Below are 24,842 nucleotides of genomic sequence, written 5' to 3'. Positions count from 1 at the left end.
GTGTGTGGGGGGCAGGAAAGCTTGCATAGTTAGCACTGGCACTCAGCAGAATGGTCTGCCCTGGGGTCCGGTGAGGTGTCTGAAAGTGCACACAACAGAGATGAAGGTCAACGCCAAAGCGGAGAAATGGCTGCTGGGATGCTGAGGGTGGAGGGAGACTTTTCCTGGGGGCTCTGGGGAGAGGGCCTGTGTGTAGCAGTGAAGAGGAGGAGCGGGACCAAGAGACCCAGAGCAGGAAGAGTGGCCAGGAGCCACAGGTGACCAGATGTGGGGATGTGGAGGGGGCATCAGACTGCAGAGCAGAGCTCCCTTGCACAGGGGGAGCTAAGTGGGAGGAGCTGGGGACCCTGGGGGACAACAGAACAGTCAGGCGGGTGGGCGGAGGAGGGGCCTGGGCTGAGAGGAACTGACGGCTGGTCCGACGGGGCGGGACCACCGAGAACTTGGGGGCAGCCTGCGGCACCTGGTGGGAACAGCCCACAGAACAGACGTTTCTCTGAGGAGCGGAGGCCGCACGGCCTGAGAGTGGGAGGGGCGGGGTCAGGACGGGAGAGCGGTGGGCACAGAGATGGGGTCAGACCCACAGGGGCCCCGACGCCTGTCTGCAGCATGGGCCCTGGGAGACTGGAGCTCAGACCCCTCCTCCGGAACCCTCCCCCAGGTGGAGCAGCCTGGGAGGGCCTGGGCCGGGGAAGAGGCGGGAGGGAGGGAGGGAGGGCGGAGGGAGGGAGGGGCCGGGCCTCTGTCCACCGCATTAGTGCTGGTTGGAGGGAGAGGGGGCTGCGGAGCTGGCCAGGCCGCCTGTTCCCATAGCGGCGGAGCAGAGCGTGCTGCCATGGCGCTGGCCCGGCTGGGGACCCGCGACCCCAGGCTCCCAGCTCCCCTCTGGCTCCTGCTGCTGCTCTGGGCCCCTGCCCTCGCCCTCCTGGCCGGTGAGTTGGGCACAAGCCTTGGGGGAACCAGGCAGACACCCGGGGCCCTGAGGCTGTCCCCGTGGGTGCTGTCCCAACTGCAGGGCTGGGGTAAAGGCCTGCGTTGTGGGGTGTGGGGCGTGCACTGCTGTGGGCCACTGGGACTTGTACAGAGGCGAGTGCGTCCTGGGACTTGGGGGCCGTTGTGTGTCAGGGGCCTGAGAGGCGGCTTGTGGGTGGTAGGGAGGGTGTGCGTCCTGGGAGGGCTGGGGCTGTGGGGTGTTCGGTGTGAGGCTCGTGTGGGTGTGGGGTATTAGAGTCATGAGGTAGGACGAGCCGTAGCAGGTGAGCCTGAGTTGTGTCTGAGGCGTGCAGAGTGTGGCGGGCTGTGTCCCAGCACGAACTGTGGCTGTGAGTAGTCCCGGGGTTGAACTGTGTCGTGGGGGCCTGGGGTGGGGACAGCAGACCCCAACCGAGTGGACTGCACGGGAGAAAGGGACGGAGATCAGCTGTCTGCCTGCACCCCCCCCCATTTGTGCCTCAGCCCTGCCTGCGCTGGGGGCTGCAGGTGCTCTGGTGTCCCTCGGGGTGGCCAGGCCCAGGGAGCACGGTGTCCACGGATACCCCCTCCCGGGCACGCCAGACGGAGCTGAAAGGGCTTCCTAAAGCCGACCCCACGCGCCCAGCAGTTTTTACTTTTGTGCAAGTGCATCCACGTGAGTGCGGCCTGGAATTCTTCCTGGGGGGTCTGGGGGAGGCTCTGCCTTGGTCACTATGGCTACTAGGGCCAGGCCTGGGCAGTCCCCACCCCCGCTGCCACTGCTGGAGGAGGGAACCGAGTAAGCAGGCTGGGCCCCACGGTGGTTGGGGGCCCTCACCTCCTCAGCCTCCCAGGCTGTGGGGTCACATCCCCTCAGACCCCTTTCCTCTGGCCTCTCACGGGCCTGGCTCGCACTGCCTTCGTCCCCTCCCCTCCACAGGGCCCTGGGGGAGGAAGAGGCCCCCATGCTGCAGTGGAGGAGGCTGGGGATTGGGAGGGAGGGGGCTCAGGGGCTGGAGCGGGCCCTGCTCGCTGCCCCAAGGGACAAGAACTTCTGGTCTGTGGACCTGGTGTCTGCCCCGTCCTACAGCGCGCGCACGTGCACACACACAAACACACACACGAACACACACACAAAGCCCACCTGCGCGTGCGCACACACACACACCATGCTGGTGTGGCATGCACAAGGGCACACACCACCACACAAACAGATATCTGTGGGCACACATAGATTTACAACGTACGGACTCACACACACACCTACACGTGCCCACACCCACCAATGAGCATGTGTGGACACGTGCATTTACACGCAAATGCACACTCACGTGAACCTTGAGGCAGAGTGAACAGAGAGCAGGTTGATGCTGCAGAAGGACATGGAGCACACAGACACACTCACGCCCCCACAGCCCTGCTGGGGTCTCCGCGGCCGCTTTCCCTGGGATTTCTGCACAGGGAGCCCCCCGCTGGGGACCCCTGAATGCTGGGGAGGGGGTATGACAGGCACGAGCACTTCTGGAGGCCAGAACTCCAGGCCTGACTGCCGGGAGGAGAGGGGCCAGGGATTGTATCACTTGAAAAGCAATTTCCATCGCAGAGGGCTTGGGGGCGCTGGGCCCCTGGTTCGCCGCCCACCCTGCCAGGCCCTGAGCCTGGCCCCTCCAGCCTGAGCCCCCTCTGGCACAAAGCCCCACTGGTTGCTAGGAGAGCACCAAGCATCCTGGAGCACAATGGGGCACGCTGGGCTCTCACATCCCTCCTGCTCCACAAAGGGGCAATGGCCCAGTCCCCACGTCTGTCCCTCCTCCAAGCAAGCTGGGCAGGGCCTGTAGGACAGAGGGTGGGGCAGAGAGCTGCACACGCAGGACCCAGTGGCAGGCTTGTGGGACAGTCAGTGTTCCCCCCGAGCTCCGATTTGCTGACGAATGAAATGAGTAAGTAACAGTGTGATGGCATGAGACTAACTTGATTGGTTTAATTCTCACCACAGCCCCATGAGACCCTCAGTTTACAGAGGAGGAGAGTGAGGCCAGAGAGAGTAACTTGCCCAGAGTCACAGAGCTAGTGGGTGGCAGGGCCAGGATGTCACAGCGATGTCAAGTCACATCTCTTCTCAGTGCCCCTAACGGGGACAAACCAGCTAACTCCCAGAGCCGTTATTGGGTCTGATGAGAAAATACCCTGATTCTTCAACTCAGGTTTGTCATGAAGTCCCCAGTTTCAAAGGAAACTTTAGACAGAAGCCAGAAGCCCACTAGTAGTTAAAAGTGAAATAACTACAGCAGGCCTGTTGGGCAGCGGCCGGAGACCCCTGCTCTGCCTGGTCCTCATGGCGGAAGTGGCCCCCTGGCCCGGAGCTCGGAGACCACAGTTTGGAAACGTTGGGATGTGTTCGTGCCAGGAACGGGGTAGGACGCGAACCCTCCACAGTTATTGTTGTGGTTAATGTTATCAGAATTATGCCTTTTGACCTCAGGGATAAACATTTGTAAAAGAGTATTACTGCAAACTCTCCCAGCCTGTCTGTCCCTCAGTCCCGGCCCTGGGGCCCAATGACATCAGATGCACACTCCCCTCCTACGACAACATATCCTTGAGAGCGTGGGCCGCCTCTTTTAAAATTTTTCTCCTTTGACTTTCAGATTAAATCTTTTAATTTTTTTAATTGACTGTATTGGTGTGACATTGGTTAATAAAACTATATCGGTCCGTGCAGTTCTGTGATACGTCCTCTGTATACTGCGTTGTGTGCCCAACACCCAAAGTCAGTGGTTTGCTTCTTAAAAATATTCTCTCTCTTGCCTCGGCAAGACACGAAGCTTCCCCAAATCCACCCTCGGGAGACAATTCCCCTCCGTGGCTGGCAGTATCACTGGACCTGCCGGACCTCACTAGGCACCCTAGGCGCCGAGTCAGGCCTGAAGCCCGGGGGATTGCTAACGGCTCGGTTCTGGACAGACAGGGAGGACGGCTCGCTCTGTCCAGGCGGACACTGGAACCTCCTTCACTCGAAAGGTGCAAGCCTTCCGAGACCCTGGCTGGGCTGGGAGGCACTGCGGTGACAGGACGAGGGAGGCGACTTAGAGTTGGCCGAGTGGGCCTGTCACACGCCCCGGGAGATGTGTGGACCTCTCAGATGTAGGGGGACATCTGCTTCTTAGGTTTCTGAGGGGTGGTCCTCGGCACGTTTATGACCTCTGAGTTAGAGAAACAGTTTTCTTAACAGCGCCTTCCAGTTTGTCTTCCAGTTTAAATCAATATCACGACGTACTAACAGATGCCAGGCGTGTGGCACAGCCCCAGAGCACATAGTACAGACTCAGTAAATGGTTGCTGGTACTGTAATCCTGCCCTGTCTACGCGGTTCCGGGCCCTCCCAGGGCTGGGCCCGCAGGTCCAAGGGGAGGGGCAATGTCAGCTAATCCCTCCCCGCCAGGTCATCCCAGGCGGCCTGAGAGGTCAGGAGGGATTTGTCAAGATAAGCACAGGCCCCTGGTCACCCTGGCAACAGGCCCTGCTCCTCCAGCTCAGCCCCCTGAGACGGCCTCTCTTCTGCCCGCCTTCCCTGCCTCTCCTCCTTCAGCCCTGGCTGGCCCGGCCTCCCTGGCTTGCTCCTGGGAGACAGAGAACCCGAGGTCAGCAGTTCCCAAGTCAGCCTCAATGTACAAAGGAATCCCCAGGGAGTGTGTTGCAATGCAGATTCTTGGGCCCCGAGCCCAGTGGTTCTGAGACTCTAGGTCTGGAGCAGGCCCAGGAATGGGCATTCTTACTCCAGCCGGGGGTGGGGCGGGCTCTGGAAACTGAGAGGAGGGTCGGCAGACAGCAGGGAGACATGGGTTTGGACCCCAGTCCCTCGTGGGCTGTGGGACGGCTTTACCCCTGAGCCTCAATTTCCTCCACTGTGAGAGAGGAATGGAGCACCACCCACCTCTTTCAGGTGTGAAGAGTCACTGACATCACCCAGGAGACACAGCTGTCCTCACAGGCAGGCTTCGGGTGCTGTTGCTTGCCCCTCGGGACAGGCGCCTCCCTCCCGCTCTGCCTGGCTTCGGCAGGGAGAACCCCTTCCTCCCAGACGGCAGGACTCACCTCGGGGCTCTGTCATTCGGGGCCACAGCCCTCCTGTTCCCATCTCCCCCCCCCCCTCAGGCACTGCACATCCAGCCTGGTCCCATCTGCTCTGAAACGGAGAGCCCGAACCAGGGACTAAGCTCCAGATTGGGGTGGGGTCCCTCGGGCCACAGGGCCAAAGGGCGGTGCCTTGTCGGGATTAAATGGCTCGAAGGACCCAGCAGCCTGGGCCCCTCACTGGGAATGCCGTTACTTGCTCTTCCTCCTGAGCTGGCTGGGTTGAGGGACCCTCGTCGTCACACCCTTTGTCACTGAGGGCCCACTGGGTGCCAGGGCTTCACTCCTGCCACCTCAGTGGCTCCTCACAACACCCCACAAGGTGGGCACCGTTTGCACCCCTGTCTGCTGCCCAGCCCTGTTCCCTTGTGAGGAGGCCTGGTCCATCCGACCCCATTGCCGCCTCTAGTCCCGGGGGACCTGGCTCTGAGCTGGTCAGACTCAGCCACCTGGGGTGGGGGACTGGCTGCCCCTCACACAGCCCCTCAGAGAGGCCAAGAGACCCCTGCCTTCACCTTTCCGGCCCGGCTTGAGGAGGGACGGGCTGGGGATGGATGCCCAGAGCTGGGAAGAGGATAGGGGCACAGAGGGCCTGTGGACCCCATGGCCCTAGCAGGCCACCCGGCCTGACAGCATTTGAGAACCTCTGCCCCCTGCCACGTGCCTGGCTCTGGGTGGGCACGAGGACCCCAGTTTGGGCCTGGGAGTGGGTGAGCTCATCTTGAGCGGTCCAGGTGCCCCGGGTGCGCCAGGGCGGGGCTGACCGCTGGGCTCTCCCCCTGAGTCTATTCACTGGTCAGTCCTGCCATGTCCCTGCGCCCCATCCTGCTGGCCCTGGCTGGGAAGGTGGGCGTTGGCCAGGGGACAGCCCTGCCTTGTGGAATGTGGATGACGCCTGCGAGGCTGCGAGCCTTATCTGGGGGTCTTCACCGGGTGGGGGAGGGGATGCAGGCCTGGTTACTGTCTGGATGACAACGTGCTTGGGGAAAGGGCACCTCTCGGAGCCCCGGTCTGGGGGGTGGCTCCTTCTTGTGGGCGCTCCCCACCCCCTCGTACTGAGTTCCTACACGCGGGCGCTCAGCTGCGCTCCCTGAGGCTTGGAATCCTAGCACATCCTACGAGGAGTGAACTACTGGCGCCCCCTTTTCAGACTGCCAAATAAAGCTTCAGAGGACAACCCGCCCAGGGTCTCAGAGTTAGTGACCGAGCTGAGCTCTAACCCACCAGGGCTGTGTTATTCCAAAGCCTGAGTTTTTACCCCAGAATTACACAAATAGGCTGGAGGAGGGGGAGCTGGCTCTCCAGCTGGCTTGGCTTCCAGCTCAGTAGACGACCCTCTAATGGGGAGCTCGGCGTGGGGCGGGCAGCACCGCGGCCCGCCAGGTGTTCGGTCAGCAGGTCTCAGTATCTGCCCTGTGCCCTGTGCCCTAGCAGGCTGGCTGCTCAAGCCTCTGCTGACGGGGCACCGTGAGGGCCAGGGAGCCTGTGGGAAGTTCCCAGGCAGCGGGGTGGGGCAGGGGTGGGGGGAGGGCCTTTGAAGTCCTCCTCCTCAATTTCACGCAGGGATGGAGTTACCAGCCCTCCAGCAGGAGCCGTGGAGGGGGCAGTGGGAAGCGGCCTCCTGGGAGGGAGTGGACCAGAGACCGAGGACCCAGAGGGGACCTCCTCCCCAGCAGGGCTGGAATGAGTGGGTAGACTTGGAAGGCTGTCCCAGCACTAACTTCCTGTGTGGCCTCAGGCAAGTCCTCACTTTCTTCCTTGAGCTTCAGTCTGCCCTCTTGTAAACGGGATGGCAGCACTTGCCCGGAAGGGGCCCTGCAGGGATGCGGGGAGATCCCAGGGTGACTGTCTGCTCGCTGGTCCTGAGCAGGGGCCTGGCAGCCCATGTCCTGTTTCTCTGCTCTGGAGGCGCTCCTGAAACTGGTCCCAGTTCTGAGCTCAGGCGTGCAGCCCGCCGGGACCTGGCTTGCAGCGCCCGGGGCTCACCCTCCATCCTACTGAGTGGGGATAGACCCCTGCTGCATTCTGGCTGTGGGGTCTGGGGAGGCTGGAGTGTGGGGCTGGAGTGTGGGGAGGGCAGTGTCTGGTAGCCCCTGCCAACCCTGTCTCCTCTCCCTACAGGAACAGTGCCTTCGGAAACCCAGAGCGCCTGTGCCTCGGACCCATGCACTCCAGGGACCGAGTGCCAGGCTGCGGAGAGTGGCGCCTACACCTGCAGGCCCACGGGGGCCCAGGGCTGTGCCACCCAGCCCTGCTACCACGGCGCTCTGTGTGTGCCCCAGGGTCCAGATCCCAGTGACTTCCGCTGCTACTGTGTGCCTGGGTTCCAGGGCCCACGCTGCGAGCTGGACATCGACGAGTGTGCGTCCCGGCCCTGCCACCACGGCGCCACCTGCCACAACCTGGCCGATCGCTACGAGTGCCACTGCCCCCTGGACTATGCAGGTAATGGCCCCGGCTGTGCGCGGAGGTTTGTAATGTCGAACCTATCAGTGGCTCAGAATGTGAAGTCATAAATTCAGCTCTGGCTTCAGAACAGACACCTTCCTCCTTTCTGGGCACCCTGGCGGCTCTCGGGTAAGCCCACTCGAGATCTTGCTACAGAGTTGATGGTCCTCGGGCTGACCTGGCGGCTCTGGATGAGAGTGCAAATGTGCAGGCATTGGCATGGTGTTGGGCATGTTATAGGCACTGGACACATTACTTCAGTCTCTACAGTGCACACGTGCCTGGTTTGGCTTTAATAAGTGCACATCTAGGCAGCACTTCTCACATCTACTCACTACAGGCCTGTGTCAGGCTGTGGTGTAGACACTACCGGCTCACCCATGATTCTAGAATATGAACACTCTCCCCCTGGTATGGTTCAGGTGGTAATGTGGACTCCCTCCCATGAGGGAGCCCCCAAAACTCCAGCACAGAGACACTCGCGGTCTGGTTTGAACTGTAAGGGCCCCCCGCGGTCTCCGGTACAAAGTGGAGAATAACGTATATACAAGTGCTGGCACCGATGACATGCTAGTCCCTCCTCCGGAGCTTGGCCTGGCCTGGTCTGTCCGTGCTCCAAGAGCACCAGGCGACTGCCTCGACGCTGGGAAGGAGGGTGCAGCTGGGGACAGAGGCCGCAGTATAGACACTGAATTCAGACAACGTTCCTTGAGGGCAGAGGGCAGTTTAAGGTCTCCTCAGAGCAAGGGGTACAGTCTGGGGCGGCTGGGCTCCCGGGCAGGGACGCTCACATTGAAGAGGAAGGTTTGCCACACAGATGACGGCGGACTCTGGAAACAGGTTCCATGAGTCTTTTCCGTCATTTGGGAGCCTCGGTGTCTGGACATGTTAGTTGGCCATGTGTGAGCGAGGTCACGTAAAGGGCCTGTGTGTCTGCCAGGATTTGCGGGGGTCTGGGCTCCCCGAATGCCTTTGTGCTAAAATGTTACGTGTATGTGGGGGTGCCAGCAGGTGTGTGTGCGCCCGGATGTGTGGGGCTCAGACGCTCTGGGAATGTTTTCTGGGTGAGATGTGAGTGGGGCAGTGTCTGCGTGACTCATTCCTCTGCTCCTCCTTCCGCTCGCAGTCAGGCGGGGGAGGCTGCTGGGATTCCAGGCGGCCTGGGCCTGGCTCCCCCTGGCACAGAGGGTGGGAGCGGAGCCAGGGCGGGAGGAGTGCGGGGTCACAAGAAGGAGGGGTTGTGTTTTGTGCTCACAGAGCTGGGAATGGGGTAAGGTTCCTGCTGGAGCCAGCTGTGCCTCTTGTCCCCCATGACCCGCCCTACGTCGGGGACAGGGAAAGGGACAAGGCCACTGACATCTACAATGACATGTGAGCTCTCTGATGAACTCGGAAGTACATGTCCACACTGGGATTCCCCATCTCCCTTCACTGCTGCGGTCCCCTCCCACAAGGGCCACCCCACCCTCTGAGTGGTGCCGAGGACTGAGGGGGTTCCTGGGACTCAGACTTCCCATTTTAAAAGCAAGACAGTGCAGGGAAAACTAGGAGTTGCTTACCTTCCTCAGCCTCTCCCACTGGGGTCCGTCCTTGCACTCTCTTTATTTATTTATTTTTTTCCATTTTTCTGAAGCTGGAAACAGGGAGAGACAGTCAGACAGACTCCCGCATGCGCCCGACCGGGATCCACCCGGCACGCCCACCAGGGGGCGACGCTCTGCCCACCAGGGGGCGATGCTCTGCCCATCCTGGGCGTCGCCATATTGCGACCAGAGCCACTCTAGCGCCTGAGGCGGAGGCCACAGAGCCATCCCCAGCGCCCGGGCCATCTTTGCTCCAATGGAGCCTCGGCTGCGGGAGGGGAAGAGAGAGACAGAGAGGAAAGCGCGGCGGAGGGGTGGAGAAGCAAATGGGCACTTCTCCTATGTGCCCTGGCCGGGAATCGAACCCGGGTCCTCCGCACGCTAGGGCGACGCTCTACCGCTGAGCCAACCGGCCAGGGCCTTGCACTCTCTTTAAAGGCAGCAGAGTGAGACTTCTAAAGGGCAGATAGGACCCTGTCACTCAATTGCTTAAAACTTTTAAGATAAACTCAGGTGGTGTTGCCTGGTCCCCAAGGCTCAGCCATCGGGCGTCCCCGCCTCACCTCCTGCACTTTCCTTAGCTCCCTGTACTTCCTGCGCCCAGCCATAGGCCATAGAGCGTCGCGCACGGCCCCAAGCAGGTCTTTCTTTTTATTATTATTTATTTATTTATTTTGTGGCAGAGACAGAGAAAGTCAGAGAGAGGAATAGATTGGGACAGACAGACAGGAAGAGAGATGAGAAACATCAATTCTTCGTTGTGGTTCCTTAGTTGTTCATTGATTGCTTTCTCATATGTGCCTTGACCGGGGGGCTATAGCAGACTGAGTGACCCCTTGCTTGAGCCAGTGACCTTGGGCTCAAGCTGGCGAGCCTTGCTCAATCCAGATGAGCCCACGCTCAAGCTGGCGACCTCGGGGTCTCGAACCTGGGTCCTCCACATCCCAGTCCGACACTCTATCCACTGCGCACAGCCTGGTCAGGCCCTAGCATGTCTTGACGACAGTCTCTCATGAACTCAACTGCTCTCACAGTCCCCTCTCCTAGCATAGTGAACACTCTCCTGGTTCTTCAAAAGGCTCTTCTTCCAAGAAGCCTTCCCTGTCTCCCAATTCCCTAGGCCAAGGTCCTGGTTCTTGCTTTTACAGAACCAGAACTTTCTCCCTGTGGAGCTTACCAAAATTAAAAAGTCCTCATTTAGTCAACATTAACTTACTGCCCATCTCCCGGACTAGACGCAGGGGAGCTCAAGGGAGCAGGGGTGTGTCTGTCTTGTTTCTACCCTATTACCATTGCCAGTGCGAGATATGCCTGCTCTGGATGAATGAACCGACAGGTTCTCTCTGTGGTTCCTCACCTTCCGCTCCTTTTAACTGGAACTGGTTTGACTCGGCCTCTTTGGCCCGTCCTCTGGGTGACCCGCCTCTGTCCATCTCTGGCCCCGTCCAGGCGTGAACTGTGAGGTGGAGGTGGACCAGTGCGCCTCGGCGCCCTGCCTGCACGGGGGCTCGTGCCTGGACGGCGTGGGCTCCTACCGCTGCGTGTGCGCGCCGGGCTACGGGGGCGCCAGCTGCCAGCTGGACCTGGACGAGTGCCAGAGCCAGCCGTGCGCGCACGGTGGCGCGTGCCACGACCTGGTCAACGGGTGAGCGGGCGGCCGGGTGCCCCAGGCGGGAAGGCTGCCAGGCGGGTTCGGGGACGCAGTGAAGGCAAGGGAGCTGCAGCCGAGTGTGTGCCCCGTTCCAGGTTCCGGTGCAACTGCACGGACACGGGCTACGAGGGCGCTCGCTGCGAGCAGGAGGTACTGGAGTGCGCGTCGGCGCCCTGCGCGCACAACGCGTCCTGCCTCGACGGCCTCGGGAGCTTCCGCTGCCTCTGCTGGCCAGGTGCGTGTTCGCGCGCGTGCGCGGGATGGGGAGCGCGTGCACAGACCGGCGGGACCGGCGCGGCCAGGGGCCGCTGGATGCGTGTGTACTTGTGCGCACGCGCCTTCAGAGGACCAAGCAGAGTTTGTGAAAGCGGCTACAACTTGTCCGAGCCTCAGCCTTCTGATCTGCACAATAGGGCTAACCATAGCACCGGATCCCAGGAGTTTCTGTGAGGAGGGTAAAGGTGTAATGCCCATGAAGTCTTGGGACACGGCCTGGCACGTGCAAAGTGCACACTTATACTGGTAAAACTAGTGAGTTGCTGCTGAGTTAAGACTGCCATGGTCATTCCTAATTCCTGCCTCCTGGAAGTGTCCCTTCCTCAGAATATGTCTGACCATGTTCTGAGCTGTTGTCCCAACCTGGCCCCGGGCTGGCCTGATGACTCTGTGTGACCCGATGTCCACGTATATGTGTCCCCAGGCTACAGCGGCGAGCAGTGCGAGGTGGACGAGGACGAGTGTGCGGCAGGCCCCTGCCAGAACGGGGGCCAGTGCCTGCAGCGCTCCGACCAGGCCCTGTACGGGGGCATCCGGGCCACCTTCCCCGGCACCTTCAGCTTCCGCCATGCTGCTGGCTTCCTGTGCCGCTGCCCTCCGGGCTTTGAGGGTGAGCTCCCCGTCCCCTTCCGGGGCAGCAGGGCCGCCAGTGTCCAGACACACCGGGAGGGATGGCAGGCTGGGCTTAAGCGCCTCTGGCCCTGAGGGCACAGATGGGAACCACAGCTGGGCCTCTTGCAGGGGACGACTGCAGCGTGGATGTGGACGAGTGCGCCTCAGGGCCATGCCTCAGTGGAGGCCGCTGCCAGGACCTGCCCAGTGGTTTTCGCTGTCACTGTCCAAGTGGCTACACAGGTGCTTGGGGGTAGGGTGGGCAATGGGCAAAGTCAGAGTTGGTGGGGCTGGGGTGAGAAGGTTCCCCTGGCTGATGTGTGGAGGCTGGATTGAGGGGGGATGAGGAAATTAGGGAGGAGCTGAGTATAGCGGCCCAAGTGATAGCCAAGTTGGGACTGAGCTGGGATCTGGGCTTTCGAGGTAGGAAGGGAGGGAACCAATCAGTTTGAGAAATATTTTGGAGGGACACTACAGGTCCTGAGGGTGATCCAGGTGTGAGTGGAAGGTGTCAGGGTCGCCTTCTGTCCTGGGCGACATTGGGGAGAGGACTGTAGGTTCAGTCTCGTGCACACTGAGTCTGAGTGTCCACACTGAGCCTGGGTGAGGGCTGTTGGACCGGGGTCTGGGGCCCAGGGCTGTGGCCTGGGCTGGGGTCAGAGACTGGGGTCGGGAGTGTAATCCTGGCAGCTGGGGTCACGATGGCCGAGGGTGTCCAGAAGAACGTGTGGGGTGATGGGCACTTGACATCAAAGGGCTGGCTGGAGGCCGAGGGGCCTGCAGGGAGGACCGAGAAGGTAAAGGGAGGCATTATGGATAGCTGGGGCGGGGTCTGGAGAAGGAGGAGCTGGGCCTTTGGGGAGCTGGGGCCTGCTGGACAGGAGTTGGGGTACAGAAAGCCTCTCCCTGCCTTGGGCACAGCAGATGCACAGACACACAGACACCCTCCCACACAGACACTGGTGGACTCCAGGAACTCCTCACTCACTGAGTGTCCCTGTCCCCTCTGGAATGCTGACACTTCCCCCACACCACCCCCATTCCTGCCCAGCACACTGCCTCCTCCCCCTGGCGGGGCTGCTGGGCACAGGCGCTCCCACCCACGGGAAGGAGAAGGGAATCCCCACTGTCCCCTCACCCCTTCACCCACGCAAAGACACTGGGCTCTGTCTCCCCCCTTGGGTGGCCAGCTCCCCTGGGGGCCCCGATAGACCATCATCTGCTCCCATGGGCTGTGACTCTCTAGTCCTGCCTCATGGGAGCCTGGCACACAGTGGGTCCACCAGGCATGCCCTGCTTGAAGAGCATTCTCTGTGCATTCTGCTCCTCCCTCACCACAGCCCCATGAGGCGGGGGTGTAAATCCCTATCTCACAGGTGAGGCCGTGGGGGCCTTACAGAGGAAGTGTCATCCCCTCAGGTCCCCCACCGTTAGTAGGAGCTGAGCTCAGCTGATGGGGACAGTGGGGTCAGATCTCTAAGGTCAGAGACCAGGAGGGGGACCCCCGGCTGTGGACCTGGGCTCCATGCCACCATCCCTCCCCATCCTCCCTTTGAGTCATGCTGGGCGTGGGGGAGGCCAGTGCCTGGCATTCCTGAGCTGGCTCTGAAGGAGGCAGCCGGACCAGGCCTCAGCGCCTGCCCAGGTCTCTCGGACATCTGGGGAAATGCAATGGGGCTGTGGGCTCTGGGGACCTTCCTGGGGGGCTTGTGGCTCCTGGCAGGTATGGAGAACTGGCTTTGGGCAGGGGGAGGTGGAGCTAGCTGTGCTCAGAAGGAGACTGTGCTGTCTGTGGGCTGACTGGGGCTAGAATTCAAATCCTGGTGGCTTCCTCGGGCCTGGGTTCCTCCAGCCGGGAGGTGGGAGCGGGGATGGCCTTGGCTGTTTTGTAGAGGCTCTCGTTGAGCTGGGCTCGGCTGTGGCCTCTTGATCCAAACTGGGGCCAGAGCACCTGGTGTGGGAAGCCCTGAAGGGGAGGGGGAGGCAGCCCCTTCGCAGTCAGTGTGGGGGCCCTAGGGCAGAGGGGCTGGGGGGTTGGGCCCTGAGGGCTATGGGAGCCCTAGGGCAGAGGGGCTGGGGGGCTGGGCCCTGAGGGCTATGGGAGCCCTAGGGCAGAGGGGCTGGGGGGCTGGACCCTGAGGGCTAAGTGCAGTGCCACAGATGCGCACACCCACCTCCACAAACTCCTCCATTTCATCACTCTGTCCACAGAGCCATGCTCGTCCCTTCCTGGGTACCAGTGGATGTGGTCGGGCCCCTGGAGGGGATCTCAGTTGTACAAACAGATACTTTCTGGGGTGCTGTGCCTGGAAGTGGGCAAGGCGTTGGGAGCAATACAGTAGCTTGGGGTTGGGAGTCAGAGAAAGCCTCCTAGGCCCTAGGGGACTGGCCCTTTGAGTTTGGGCTTTGTAGGATGAGTAGGAGTTTGAAAGCCAGGGTAAGAAAGGATGAGGCATTCCAAGCAGAAGAAACAGTATGAGCAAAGCCCTAAAGGCAGGACTTTCCAGGAAAAGCTTGGAGAAACAGGCAGTTCAAGGTTTGTAGGGAGCAGGGTTGAGACTTGAGGGTCCAGCCCATGACGAATCTCGAATGCCAGGGTGAGTGATGGGGCTTTAAGCAGCCCCGGAGCCTGGCCCAGTGATCTTCGGCAATAGATCTCCTGTGGAGATGGATGGCAGAGAGGGTTCTGAAGTCAGGCCGACTGCAGGAAGCCGGACTGTGGCCCCGAGAGCCAGGGGGCAGGAGAGGTGGGGGAGAAAAGGCATACCGAAGGGGACCTAGAGGGAGGGGTCCACAGGGCATGGAGATTCACCAGACACAGCGGGGAAAGGCGTATCTTTGGTTCCAGACTCCAGGGACTTCAGGGGACCATGAAAAATCCTTTGGGAATTGGGAATGGGTTTGGTTGACAGGTATTGAGGTCCCAGTCCCAAAAGGCATGCAAGCTCTGGGTCAGGACTGTGGTTCTGGCCTTGGGTGCTGAGTGTGGGCCTGGTCTCTCCTGAAGGCCTGACGTGCCAGGAAGACGTGGACGAATGCCTGTCAGGGCCTTGCCTCCATGGTGGGACCTGCGATGACGCCGTGGCAGGCTACCTCTGCTCATGCCCAGAGGCCTGGGGCGGGCATGACTGTTCCGTGCGGCTCACTGGCTGCCAGGGCCACACTTGCCCACTGGCTGCTACCTGCATCCCTACCTTCAAGTCAGGACTCCACAGTTATGTCTGCCACTGCCCACCTGGTACCCATGGACCTTCTTGCGGCCAGAACACCACCTTCTCTGTGGTGGCTGGGAACCCCGTGCGGGTATCAGTGCCAGTTGGTGGTCCCCTGGGTCTGTCACTGAGATTTCGCACCACGTTACCTGCTGGTACCTTGGTCATTCGCACTGATAACCAGGACAGCTTGGAGCTAGAGCTGGCACTGGTGGCATCCACACTTCAGGCCACACTCTGGAGCCATGGCAACACTGTACTTATCCTGAGGCTGCCAGACGTGGCCCTAAGTGATGGCCACTGGCACCGAGTGGAGGTGACACTCCGCCTCTGGGTCCTGGAGCTACGGCTCTGGCACGAGGGGTGTCCTGCCCAGCTCTGCGTGGCCTCCAGCTCTGTGGCCCCGGCGGCTACGGCTTCCACTGCCACACCGCCGGCCAGGGTCTGCTCTGTCCAGCTGGGTGGCGGGGCCTTTGCCGGCTGCCTCCAGGACGTCCACATGGACGGGCACCTCCTGCTGCCTGAAGGTCTTGGGGAGAATGTTCTCCTGGGCTGCAAGCGCCGTGAGCAATGTCAGCCTCCACCCTGTGCCCACGGAGGGGCCTGCGTGGACCTGTGGACTCACTTCCACTGCGACTGCCCCCGGCCCTATAGCGGCCCCACGTGTGCTGATGGTGAGGAGCGAGCCAGGTGGGTCCTAGGGCAGAGGCTGTGCCTTCCCACAGCCCACAGGCCTCATGCCTGGCACCCTCTCTCCTTGCAGAGATTCCTGCTGCCACGTTTGGCTTGGGGGGCACCCAAAGCTCTGCGTCCTTCCTGGTCCACCAGATGCCGGGCCCCAACCTCACCGTGTCCTTCCTCCTCCGCACTCGGGAACCTGCTGGCCTGCTACTCCAGCTTTCCAACGACACCGCAGCTGTCCTGACAGTGTACCTGAACGAGGGCCAGATCCAAGCTGAGGTGCCGGGCAGTCCCGCTCTGGTGCTCCCCGGGCCCTGGGCCGATGGGCTCCGCCACCTGGTGACGCTCAGCTTCGGGTCTGACCAGCTGCAGGGCTGGGGGCAGCAGGTGCACGTGGGTGGGAGACTCCTCCCTGCTGATGCCCAGCCCTGGGGCGGGCCCTTCCGAGGCTGCCTCCAGGACCTGCGACTCAATGGCCTGCACCTTCCCTTCTTCCCACTGCCGTGGGGGAACTCGAGCCGGCCCAGTGAGCTGGGCAGCAGGCAGACCTGGAACCTCACCGTGGGCTGTGTCTCTGAGGACACGTGCAGTGTGAGTGCTCTGGAATAGGCGTGGGTCCCTTTGCACCCTGCATCTCTGGGGTGAGCCTCTCTCTCTCATGGTGAGGACAGCACCCTGCCTGAGGTCCCACTGTTATAGAGTGGCAGCGAAGGACTCGCTCCTCTGCTCCCTGGCCGGCTGCTCTTGCCCTCTGGTGGTCTCCGTACCTCCTCTGCTTTGTCTGAGGCAGGCACCCTCAGCAGCCAGGGCTGTCTAAGCCTTTACGCAGGAACTGTTTAGGTGGATAGGGATCCCTTTGGCTCACGAACAAAGCACCTGCCCTGGAATTGGAATGGCCGAGGAGTGAACTCTGGCTCCTCTATTTACTGGCTGGGTGCCTAAGGCACACGACTTCTCTCTGTGCCTCAGTTTCCTCGTCCGTAAAATGGAGATGATACTGACTTCCTCTCTACTGTGTGTGAGGAGGTAATGTGTCTGTAGTAGGTGATCAGTTAAGAACCACTATGGTGCCTGACCAGGCGGTGGCGCAGTGAATAGAGCATCGGACTGGGATGCGGAGGACCCAGGTTCGAGACCCCAAGGTCGCCAGCTTCAGCACGGGCTCATCTGGTTTGAGCGAAAGCTCACCAGCTTGGACCCAAGGTTGCTGGTTTGAGCAAGGGGTCACTCAGTCTGCTGAAGGCCCACGGTCAAGGCACATATGAGAAAGTAATCAATGAACAACTAAGGTGTCGCAACGAAAAACTAATGATTGATGCTTCTCATCTCTCCGTTCCTGTCTGTCTGTCTCTGTCTATCCCTCCCTCTGACTGTCTCTGTAAAAAGAAAAAAAACCCCACTCTGGTGATGGTTATGGTTGTGTGATGCTCCTGCAGGCCTGAGCCAATCCCTGTCCTGATTCTCCTGCAGCCTGATCCCTGTCTTAATGGTGGGACCTGCCTGGTAACCTGGAATGACTTCCACTGCACCTGCCCTGACAACTTCACAGGGCCCACGTGTGCCCAGAAGCTGTGGTGTCCTGGCCAGCCCTGCCTTCCACCTGCCACCTGCGAGGAGGTCCCTGATGGCTTTGTCTGTGAGTGTGTGTGCTGGGCACCCAAGCTGGGTTAGATGTCATCACCCCTAACCTTATGGCTTATAAAAGACCAGGATACCAACAGTTCCAGCCCAGTGTAGTTGGGCTTCGCATCGGGGTGGGGGGCAGGGGGCTTGCTGGAGGAAGAGAGTATTCACTAGATTTTCAAGGCCAAATAAGACACCTGGAATAGGGAAAGACATTTCAGGGAGGGGCAATAACATATGCAAAGGCCCTGAAATTTGTAAGAACAACTGAAACACAAGGACAGGTATTGGAATGGAGAGGTTGCCAGGGGCCTTGAGTGCCTGAGGGCCAGGCAGCTCAGCACTTTGGGCAGTAGGGTGCTACCAGAGGGCTTTAAGCTGGAGAAAGAAGTGATTAGCATTTTAAAAAGCTGACTGTATTCATTAAAATGCATGACCAACATTTTAAAAATCTGCATTTAAAAAATATGACTTACTGCAGTGAGGAGCAAGCCTCAGTGCTGAGATTAGGCAGTTTCACGGAAAAGGGAAAGGGCGGCAGGATTTCCAGGGGTTAGTATTGCTGGGCTGGGCCCTGGCGGGTAGGGGGCGCCGTCTGGAGGTAGAGTTGTGGGAGGGGGAAGGAAGGTGGAGCACAGTTCTAGGGATTAGATGGTAGGTGGCTGAGCGCTCACACCCCCTCGAAGGCGGGGGAGGGGAGTGTTGGCGGCAGACAGTATCACCCGAGTGTCGGGGCTGGGGTGGGTAGGTTGCCAGTAGGCCGTCACCAGTGCTCTCTCCCCCCGCAGGTGTGGCCGAAGCCACGTTCCGTGAAGGCCCCCCGGTCGCATTCAGCTGGAACAACGTGTCGTCGGGACGCGCGCTCAGCGGTCTCTCGCTCGCCTTCCGCACGCGGGACTACGAGGCCGGGCTGCTGCGCGCCGCGGCGGGCGCCCTGGCTGCCGTCTGGCTGGCCGTACGCAACGGCTCTCTGGCGGCCGGCGTGCGAAGCAGCCGCGGCCTGCTGGGTGCGGTGCTGCCGGCGCCCGGGCCGCGCGTGGCCGACGGCGCCTGGCACCACGTGCGCGTGGCCGTGGAGCGCCCTGCGGCTGCTACGTCACGCTGGCTGTTGTGGCTGGACGGCGCGGCGACACCCGTTGCGCTGCGCGGCCTGGCCGGCGACCTGGGCTTCCTGCTTGGCCCGGGCGCTGCGCGCGTCCTGCTGGCCGAGAACTTCACTGGCTGCCTGGGCCGCGTGGCTCTCGGCGACCTCCCGCTGCCCCTGGCGCGCCCGCGGCCCGGCGCCGCCCCCGGGTCCCGAGAGCACTTCTCCGCCTGGCCCGGAGCGCCGGCCCCGCGCCTCGGCTGCCGCGGGGAGCCCGTGTGTGTCCCGTCGCCCTGCCTGCACGGCGGCGCCTGCCGCGACCTGTTTGACGCCTTCGCTTGCGCCTGCGGCCCGGGCTGGGAGGGCCTGCGCTGCGAGGCCCCCGCCGACCCTTGTCGCTCGGCTCCCTGCGTCCGCGGTGGCTGCCACGCGCGCCCCGACGGCCACTTCGAGTGCAGCTGCCCGCCGGGCTTCTCGGGCCCACGCTGCAGGTATGACGGCGGGGGCGGCCGAGGGGTCAGGGGGCCGGGGCGGCGGCGGGGGACCGGGGCGGCCGTTGTGTGCCTGTGGAAGAGGCGGGCGGGGAGGGGGACCCCCGGGTCAGTGGGTGAGGCCGGGAGTCCCGGAGCCCGGCTTCGGATTCCCTTCTCTGAGCGTCCGAGCCCTCACTGTGAACCGGAACCACAGTCCCCTAGACTCGCCAGATAGAATACAGGACACCCAGATAAATTTAAATTTCAGATTAACAGCATGTTGTCGGTTGGGGGCGGGGGTTGAGGAACCTAGAGCAGCTTTTGGAAGAAAACCTTTATTGAGGCTTTCCTGCCCACACGTCCACGCGGATGTTCACTCGCATTAGCCCCTCGGTGGTGGGCAGGGACGGTCCCCTATTTATTCTGGCTTTGACAAGCCACTCCCTTTGGAGCCAAGCGTTTGGAGGGCTGTCTGTTCTAGGCCCTTCCCGGTCCTTCTCCCCTCCCCACCCACACTACCCCAGGAGTGTGCTTTTGTTCTGAGGAGAGTCCTAACGTTCTGTCAGCTTCCCGAAGGACTGGACCATGGGAAAGATTCCCAGCCTGGGTCCGGAGCTTGGGGTGGGGGATGGGGCTGAAACCTAGAGGGACAGCCCTGTGTCCCATCCCTTCCACCTCGGATACCGCTTCCATGACTGATACCAGGACTCTAGGAGGTGGGCCCTGAGTTCCACAGATGACAACATGGAGGCTGTGGTGGCTGAGGTCAGGGCCGGGGGGTGGGGGGCGGGCAGGCCTCAGGCGTCCTGCCCCCCCCCCCCAGTCTAGCCTCTGCGCTTTCTCCCTAGGTTGCCTGTCCTGCCGGAGGAATGCAGCCTGAATGTCACCTGCCTCAATGGCAGCCCGTGTGAGGGTGGGCCTCGGGGTGCCAACTGCAGCTGCCGGGAGGGCTTTGCTGGCCAGAGGTGGGTGTGGGGGCTGGCGCCTGGGGCCAGCCAGGGAGTGCGGAGAGCTGGGCAGGTGGGTGAGGCGGGTACTCACCCTCTGGGCCCTCGCTGTAACTGCAGTGGCAGACAGTCCACCTCTGCCACTTTCTGGGGCTGCCAAGACCATCCTCTGCTATTCAGACACTTGTGGGGAGTAGTTGTCTGGTGTTTATAACACCCCTTGCACAGGTTGCCAGTGTCAGGACCACCTGGGGACCTGTCAGGGAGCGGGTTCCAGGCCCACTCCAGACAGGGAGTCAGCACCCGTGGGCGTTGGGTGGAGTGAGTCATTCTCAGTCACGGATGCCAGGGCAAAGGTGGGAGGCAGGTGACGGAGATCACATTCAGCCTCAGCACCTGACGGGATCCAGCCAGGGGGAGACGGCGAATGGAGCTTTGATCCCTGTGAAGGGGTTTGAGGAGCTCAATAAAGCAGCTAGGAACAAGAGGCCGCATGGGAGGAAGCCGTTCTCTCCTCCACTGCCCGCTTCTCTGCCTCCCAGGTGTCCTGTCTCCTGTGAAACCAACCCCTGCTTGAATGGGGGCACCTGCCGGGCAGCTGGTGGGGTGTATGAATGTCTCTGCAGCACAAGGTTCTCGGGCCAGTTCTGTGAAGTGGCGGTGAGTTGTGTCAGAGGGGGTGCGGCGCCCTGGTGTGGACTTCATTAGATGATGTTGTGGGGGGTATATTACTGCGCCCCGTGGAACTGTTCCTGGACCCGCCCTGTTGTGGGGTAGACAGCAGCAGGGGAGACTCAGGTCCCTCCGTGCCCCTCACGCGGGACATTTTCACTCTAGGGAGGGCCTGGGGGCCTCCGCCATCCCTTGGGGGCCTGGCCGTGAAACAGGCGGGCTCAGCCAAGTTCCATCTGGGAAAGAATTCTGGGCCCACTGGACCTTGCAACTCTGGGATTTAGGGTGGTGGACACAGGAGCCTGTACTCTCCAGGGGTTTCTGAGCCAGGGTTCTAGAATAGGAAGGTTTGAGGAGCCCAGGATTCCAAGCCAGAGTGGGCTTGGCCACTGTGAAGGCAGCCCCTGACCCAAGGAGGCTCAGCTGTCACAGGCGGCTTGAGCTTGAACCTCCCTCTCATCCCCTCCCCATCAAGGGGTGCAGCTGGCCCTGCAGGCGGGGAGCAGGCGGGGAGCCCACAGGGGGTGCTGGCGGGAGGGGCGGGGGCAGGGGAGCCTTCATCTCCACAGGCCCTGGCAGCCCAGGTCATAAACCTGCAACTCCCACTTCTGCTTCTGGGGACTGTTTCCTTTCAAGTGGAACTTTTACAGCCTCTGGCTTCCCCACCCATCTTGCCAGAGCCCAGGGAAGTGATGGCTTTACAGCTGCCTGGGGTGAAGGCTGGTGAGGGCCCAGTCAGGGCTGGACCAACTTTTATCTACAGCCTTGGGACCCTTCTCCAGGGCTGTGTGCTGGCACTTGGGGCCCAGGTCACAGTCGGCTGAGGCCTGTGGCTCTGGAGTCCTGGAATTCTGTGATTCCGGGACTTCGGAATTCTTGCCTTGTAGAATCTTTGATGGGGGCAGCCTGGGAGACTGGAGACAAAGAGAAGCCCTCCCTCCCCCAAAGCCTGCTGTAGCCCCCCTGGTGTGTGTGGGGGTCCTGCTAGATTCTGAGCTCACCACCAGCCAGTCGGCCTCTCTGGCTGTGGCCTGGGAGTCCTCCCACTTTGAGGTTAAACATGGCCTCCACAGACACTATAAAACACCAGGCCACCCTTCAGGATGGGGAGTGGTCCCCATCGCCTCGTATTGAATACGTTTCCTGGGGGGAGGAGAAGGCCGGGCGGCCAGGCCGGGCACGGAGGCCCACCATGGCAGTGACAGAGGGCCCTGACTGGAATTTGAGGCTGAGGGATGGTGGTGTGGTGCTGCCGGCCAACAGAAGTGCCAGTCCTGGCTTGCCACTGAGTCGCATGTCTGGGGAATCTGAGCAAAGCCTGTTTTCTCACCTGTGGGCACTGCTCTGGGCACTTGGGGAAACACCAGGGAACAAAAGGACCCAGACTCCCGTGTTCCTGGGCGGGAGGGTGTGTGCTCACTGCTGCTCTGGAGCGTTACTGGGAGGTCTCTGAGCCCCCTGCACCGTGTCAGCTCAGACTAGGCAGTCCATAAATGTTTTCTCTCCTAGCTGGAACCCCTTTGTCATATGGGTCCCCCTCGCAGTGGCTCTGACACCTGCTTGCATACTCCCAGGGCCAGGCCTCTCCCTTCCTGCCAGGGAAGCCTGTTGTTAGCTCTCCTTTTCTCTGAGCAAGTCCTCTCCCCTTTTCTGCCTCCCCCTCCCCCCTCCCTGAGGCCTCCCTGTCTGTCTCTTGCAGAAGGGCCTGCCGCTGCCCCTGCCATTCCCGCTGCTGGAGGTGGCAGTTCCCGCAGCCTGCGCCTGCCTCCTCCTCCTCCTCCTGGGCCTCCTCTCAGGGGTCCTGGCAGCCAGAAAGCGCCGCCAGTCAGAGGGCACCTACAGCCCGAGCCAGCAGGAGGTGGCCGGGGCCCGGCTGGAGATGGACAGTGTTCTCAAGGTGCCGCCTGAGGAGAGACTCATCTAGGCCTGCTGGCTGCCAGCTCTGGCCCCCGACGGGCCACGGACACTTTCTACCTGGATACCCGAGGAGGCCGCTTCTGGGCACCTGCGTGGAAGTGGCCGTCCCTTCCCGGCCTTGGGGAGCTGCTTCAGGGCTCAGGACCCTGCTGGGGAAGTGTCCCCTTTGCTGGCAGCCTCTGCCTCTGTCTCTTCGTGGACTGAGGGAAAGGGGAGCACTCAGGGCAGCAGAGGGGGCCAGGTGAGGTGGCAGACATATCCATCGGGCCCACCGGGTCCCACCTTAGCAGGTGTGCGGCTGTGCAGGGCAGGGCAGGGCACGTGTGGGTGCCCACGGTGTGCTTGGGACCGAGTGAGTGTGTCTGTGTGCATGGTACATGTGTGTCCCTGGGGTCTGCTGACCCTCAGACACCAGTGTGAGTGTGCTGGGCTCACGGGTACGTCCACGTCTGCTGTGTGTGCACGTGACTATGAGGCAGGTGCAGACCGTGGCGGGGACAGACGAGTTGGGCCTGGGTGACGACAGTCAAGGCTCCGGGCAGGAACAACGCAAAGCTGAGCGCGTGCCCGGAGGCCCGGCCAGGGCTTGCCAAAGGGCCGAGGCCTGGCTCCCAGGTCTCCTCCCACCCCGGAGGCTGCCCCTGTCCTGGGGGCAACTGGGAAACGGGTGGGGAGCATGGCCAGAGGCCACATGGGCTCCTGGTGCCAAGAACAAATGCTGCTTCCGGCAGCTCTGTCTCTGCCTCGGGCCAGGGCCAGGGCCAGGCCTGCTCCGGAACAGAGAGCGCAGCCAGGGCGGAGCAGAGGACCGGGACGGCGGGCTGTCCGGGGTCTGGGCCGTGCAGCCCTCCTCAGAGCCTGTCACCTGCAGGAGGAGGGCAGCCCTGCCTGCCTCACAGGGCTGCGCTGAGGATCCGCAGGGATGACAGTGGGGAAAGAACTTGAAGTCATTAAATCCTGGTCTGTGAAGGGCTGTCCGGGTGCTCCTTCCAGGGGTCAGAGTGGAGGCCTCCCCCGGGCACGGAGGATGCGGCGCAGCCCCCGCCCATCCTGCCCTGACCACCGCGTGGTTCTCCAGCTCCTCCGAAGCCACACTCTCTGCAGCCGCCTGCGGAGGCCACCCCTGCTCGGTCCTTACCCTGTGAAAGGTGGGCCCGCCTCTCCCCACCTCCTCCAGGACTCCTGGGAGAGTGCAGGAGGAGGCATCTGGCACCGACCACAGCCGGTGCCGCAGTCAGTCTGTCATGGTTTGGCCAACCTTTGTTCTTGCAGACTCCTAAGAAACAATATTTTATGGGGAGCTCCAACATATAAAATCTGGGACACTCTCTTTTGGGGGAGCCCCATGGTCTTCTAAGACATCTGTCATTTTTCAAACTGGTTTTACAGAGGGAGGGAAAGAGGAAGAGATGGGGAAAGAAACATCGATTTGTTGTTCCACCTATCCATGCATCCATTGGGGGGTTCTTGTATGTGCTTTGACCAGGAATCGAACCTGTAACCTTAGTGTATCAGGATGATGCTCTAACTTACTGGTGCTCTAACTACCCAGCCAGGGCGGCACCTGCCATTTTCAAGGGCAACCCAGGGAGAGGGATGGGGACACATGATGGGTGTGCTTAACGCCCGCTCGGGGTACATGGTCCAGATCTCCCTTCCCAACACAGACATCCACAGAGCTGCAGGTCCCAAGCCCTGTCCTTGCTAGTGAGAGATCTGTGGGTGTGAACTTCCAGGTGTCCCCTGAACTTGTTCCTTCCTGGAGCCTGGGTGCCCTCAACACCATCGGTGACCTGCAGCTCTGTTCCGTGGACCCAGCAGGTCTGTGATCAGCCCACCCCAATGCCCTGCTTGGGAGGGGAGGGGGACGAGTTGTTCCCAAATGGGAACAGGCTTTGGAGTGGGCCAGGGGTCAAATCCTGCCCTGGCTGCCCCCAGCCCTGGCCACCTCCTCGACAGAAGTGGGTGCTTAAGCAGGCAGAGGCCTCCTCCACGCCCCCAGCTTCCCCCAAGGACACCCATACCAGCCTTCTCCCGGAGATTTTATTGAAAGCACACACAAAATTCTTCCTTGGGTTTGCAAATTCAGTCTGGCACGCGAGGAGAGACAGCAGCACTCATGTGAACAGGGCACTGCCACTGGCCCCAGCACAGCCAGGGAGACCCGCTTCCCAGGGCCACTGGGCCTCTTACCCTGACGTACCCCTGCCCACCGGGTGGGCTGCCCTCTCCTCAGAGGGGTTCGGGCTCCTGCCCAGGATGGGCGGGACTGGAATCTGTTCGGAAACACCTGAGAGTCCTGGAGGTACCCACGTGGCCGGACTGACACACCTCCTCCACCGGGTCCGGCAGCCAGAGAATACCTGCCAGCTTTAGAGAGACTTGCCTGAGGGGCCCTGAGGGACGGGGGAGGGGCCCTGAGGGACGGGGCGGGGCTGAGTGCTGGGCCAGCAGCTCTTCACACCTCAGGGCAGAGTGAACCTCAGGGCTTGGCCTCACCGACCCACCCAAGGGGTAGCCTCCCAGCCCCTCCTCACCAACAGGGCTCCCTGGGGTTCTGAGGACCTCCAGGGACCCC

The 24,842-nt window shown here is 61.6% G+C and overlaps 1 protein-coding gene across 1 annotated transcript; it reads left to right on the top strand.

Annotated features, from left to right (window-relative positions):
• Positions 1-776: 776 nt before the first annotated feature.
• Positions 777-24,842, top strand: CRB2 (crumbs cell polarity complex component 2). Its single transcript, XM_066367199.1, has 13 exons — positions 777-932; positions 7,207-7,530; positions 10,566-10,761; positions 10,863-11,002; positions 11,468-11,653; positions 11,785-11,898; positions 14,663-15,541; positions 15,631-16,139; positions 17,019-17,184; positions 17,960-18,746; positions 19,577-19,693; positions 20,218-20,335; positions 22,047-24,842. The coding sequence occupies exons 1-13, from the start codon at positions 836-838 to the stop codon at positions 22,269-22,271; spliced, it is 3,858 nt and encodes a 1,285-aa protein (XP_066223296.1). The 5' UTR covers positions 777-835; the 3' UTR covers positions 22,272-24,842.

This window comes from Saccopteryx leptura, chromosome 2 (assembly GCF_036850995.1).
Source record: "Saccopteryx leptura isolate mSacLep1 chromosome 2, mSacLep1_pri_phased_curated, whole genome shotgun sequence".
In the NCBI taxonomy this organism is placed as follows: Eukaryota; Metazoa; Chordata; class Mammalia; order Chiroptera; family Emballonuridae; genus Saccopteryx; species Saccopteryx leptura.
Note: the sequence above shows the minus strand (reverse complement) of the source record. Positions and strands in the feature narration are given on the sequence as shown.

Coding starts and splice junctions, on each gene's coding strand:
- CRB2 (XM_066367199.1), top strand. CDS start 836: ATGGCGCTGGCCCGGCTGGGGACCCGCGACCCCAGGCTCCCAGCTCCC. Junction 17,185..17,959: donor GGTCCCTGATGGCTTTGTCT/GTGAGTGTGTGT, acceptor CTCCCCCCGCAG/GTGTGGCCGAAGCCACGTTC. Junction 18,747..19,576: donor TTCTCGGGCCCACGCTGCAG/GTATGACGGCGG, acceptor CTTTCTCCCTAG/GTTGCCTGTCCTGCCGGAGG.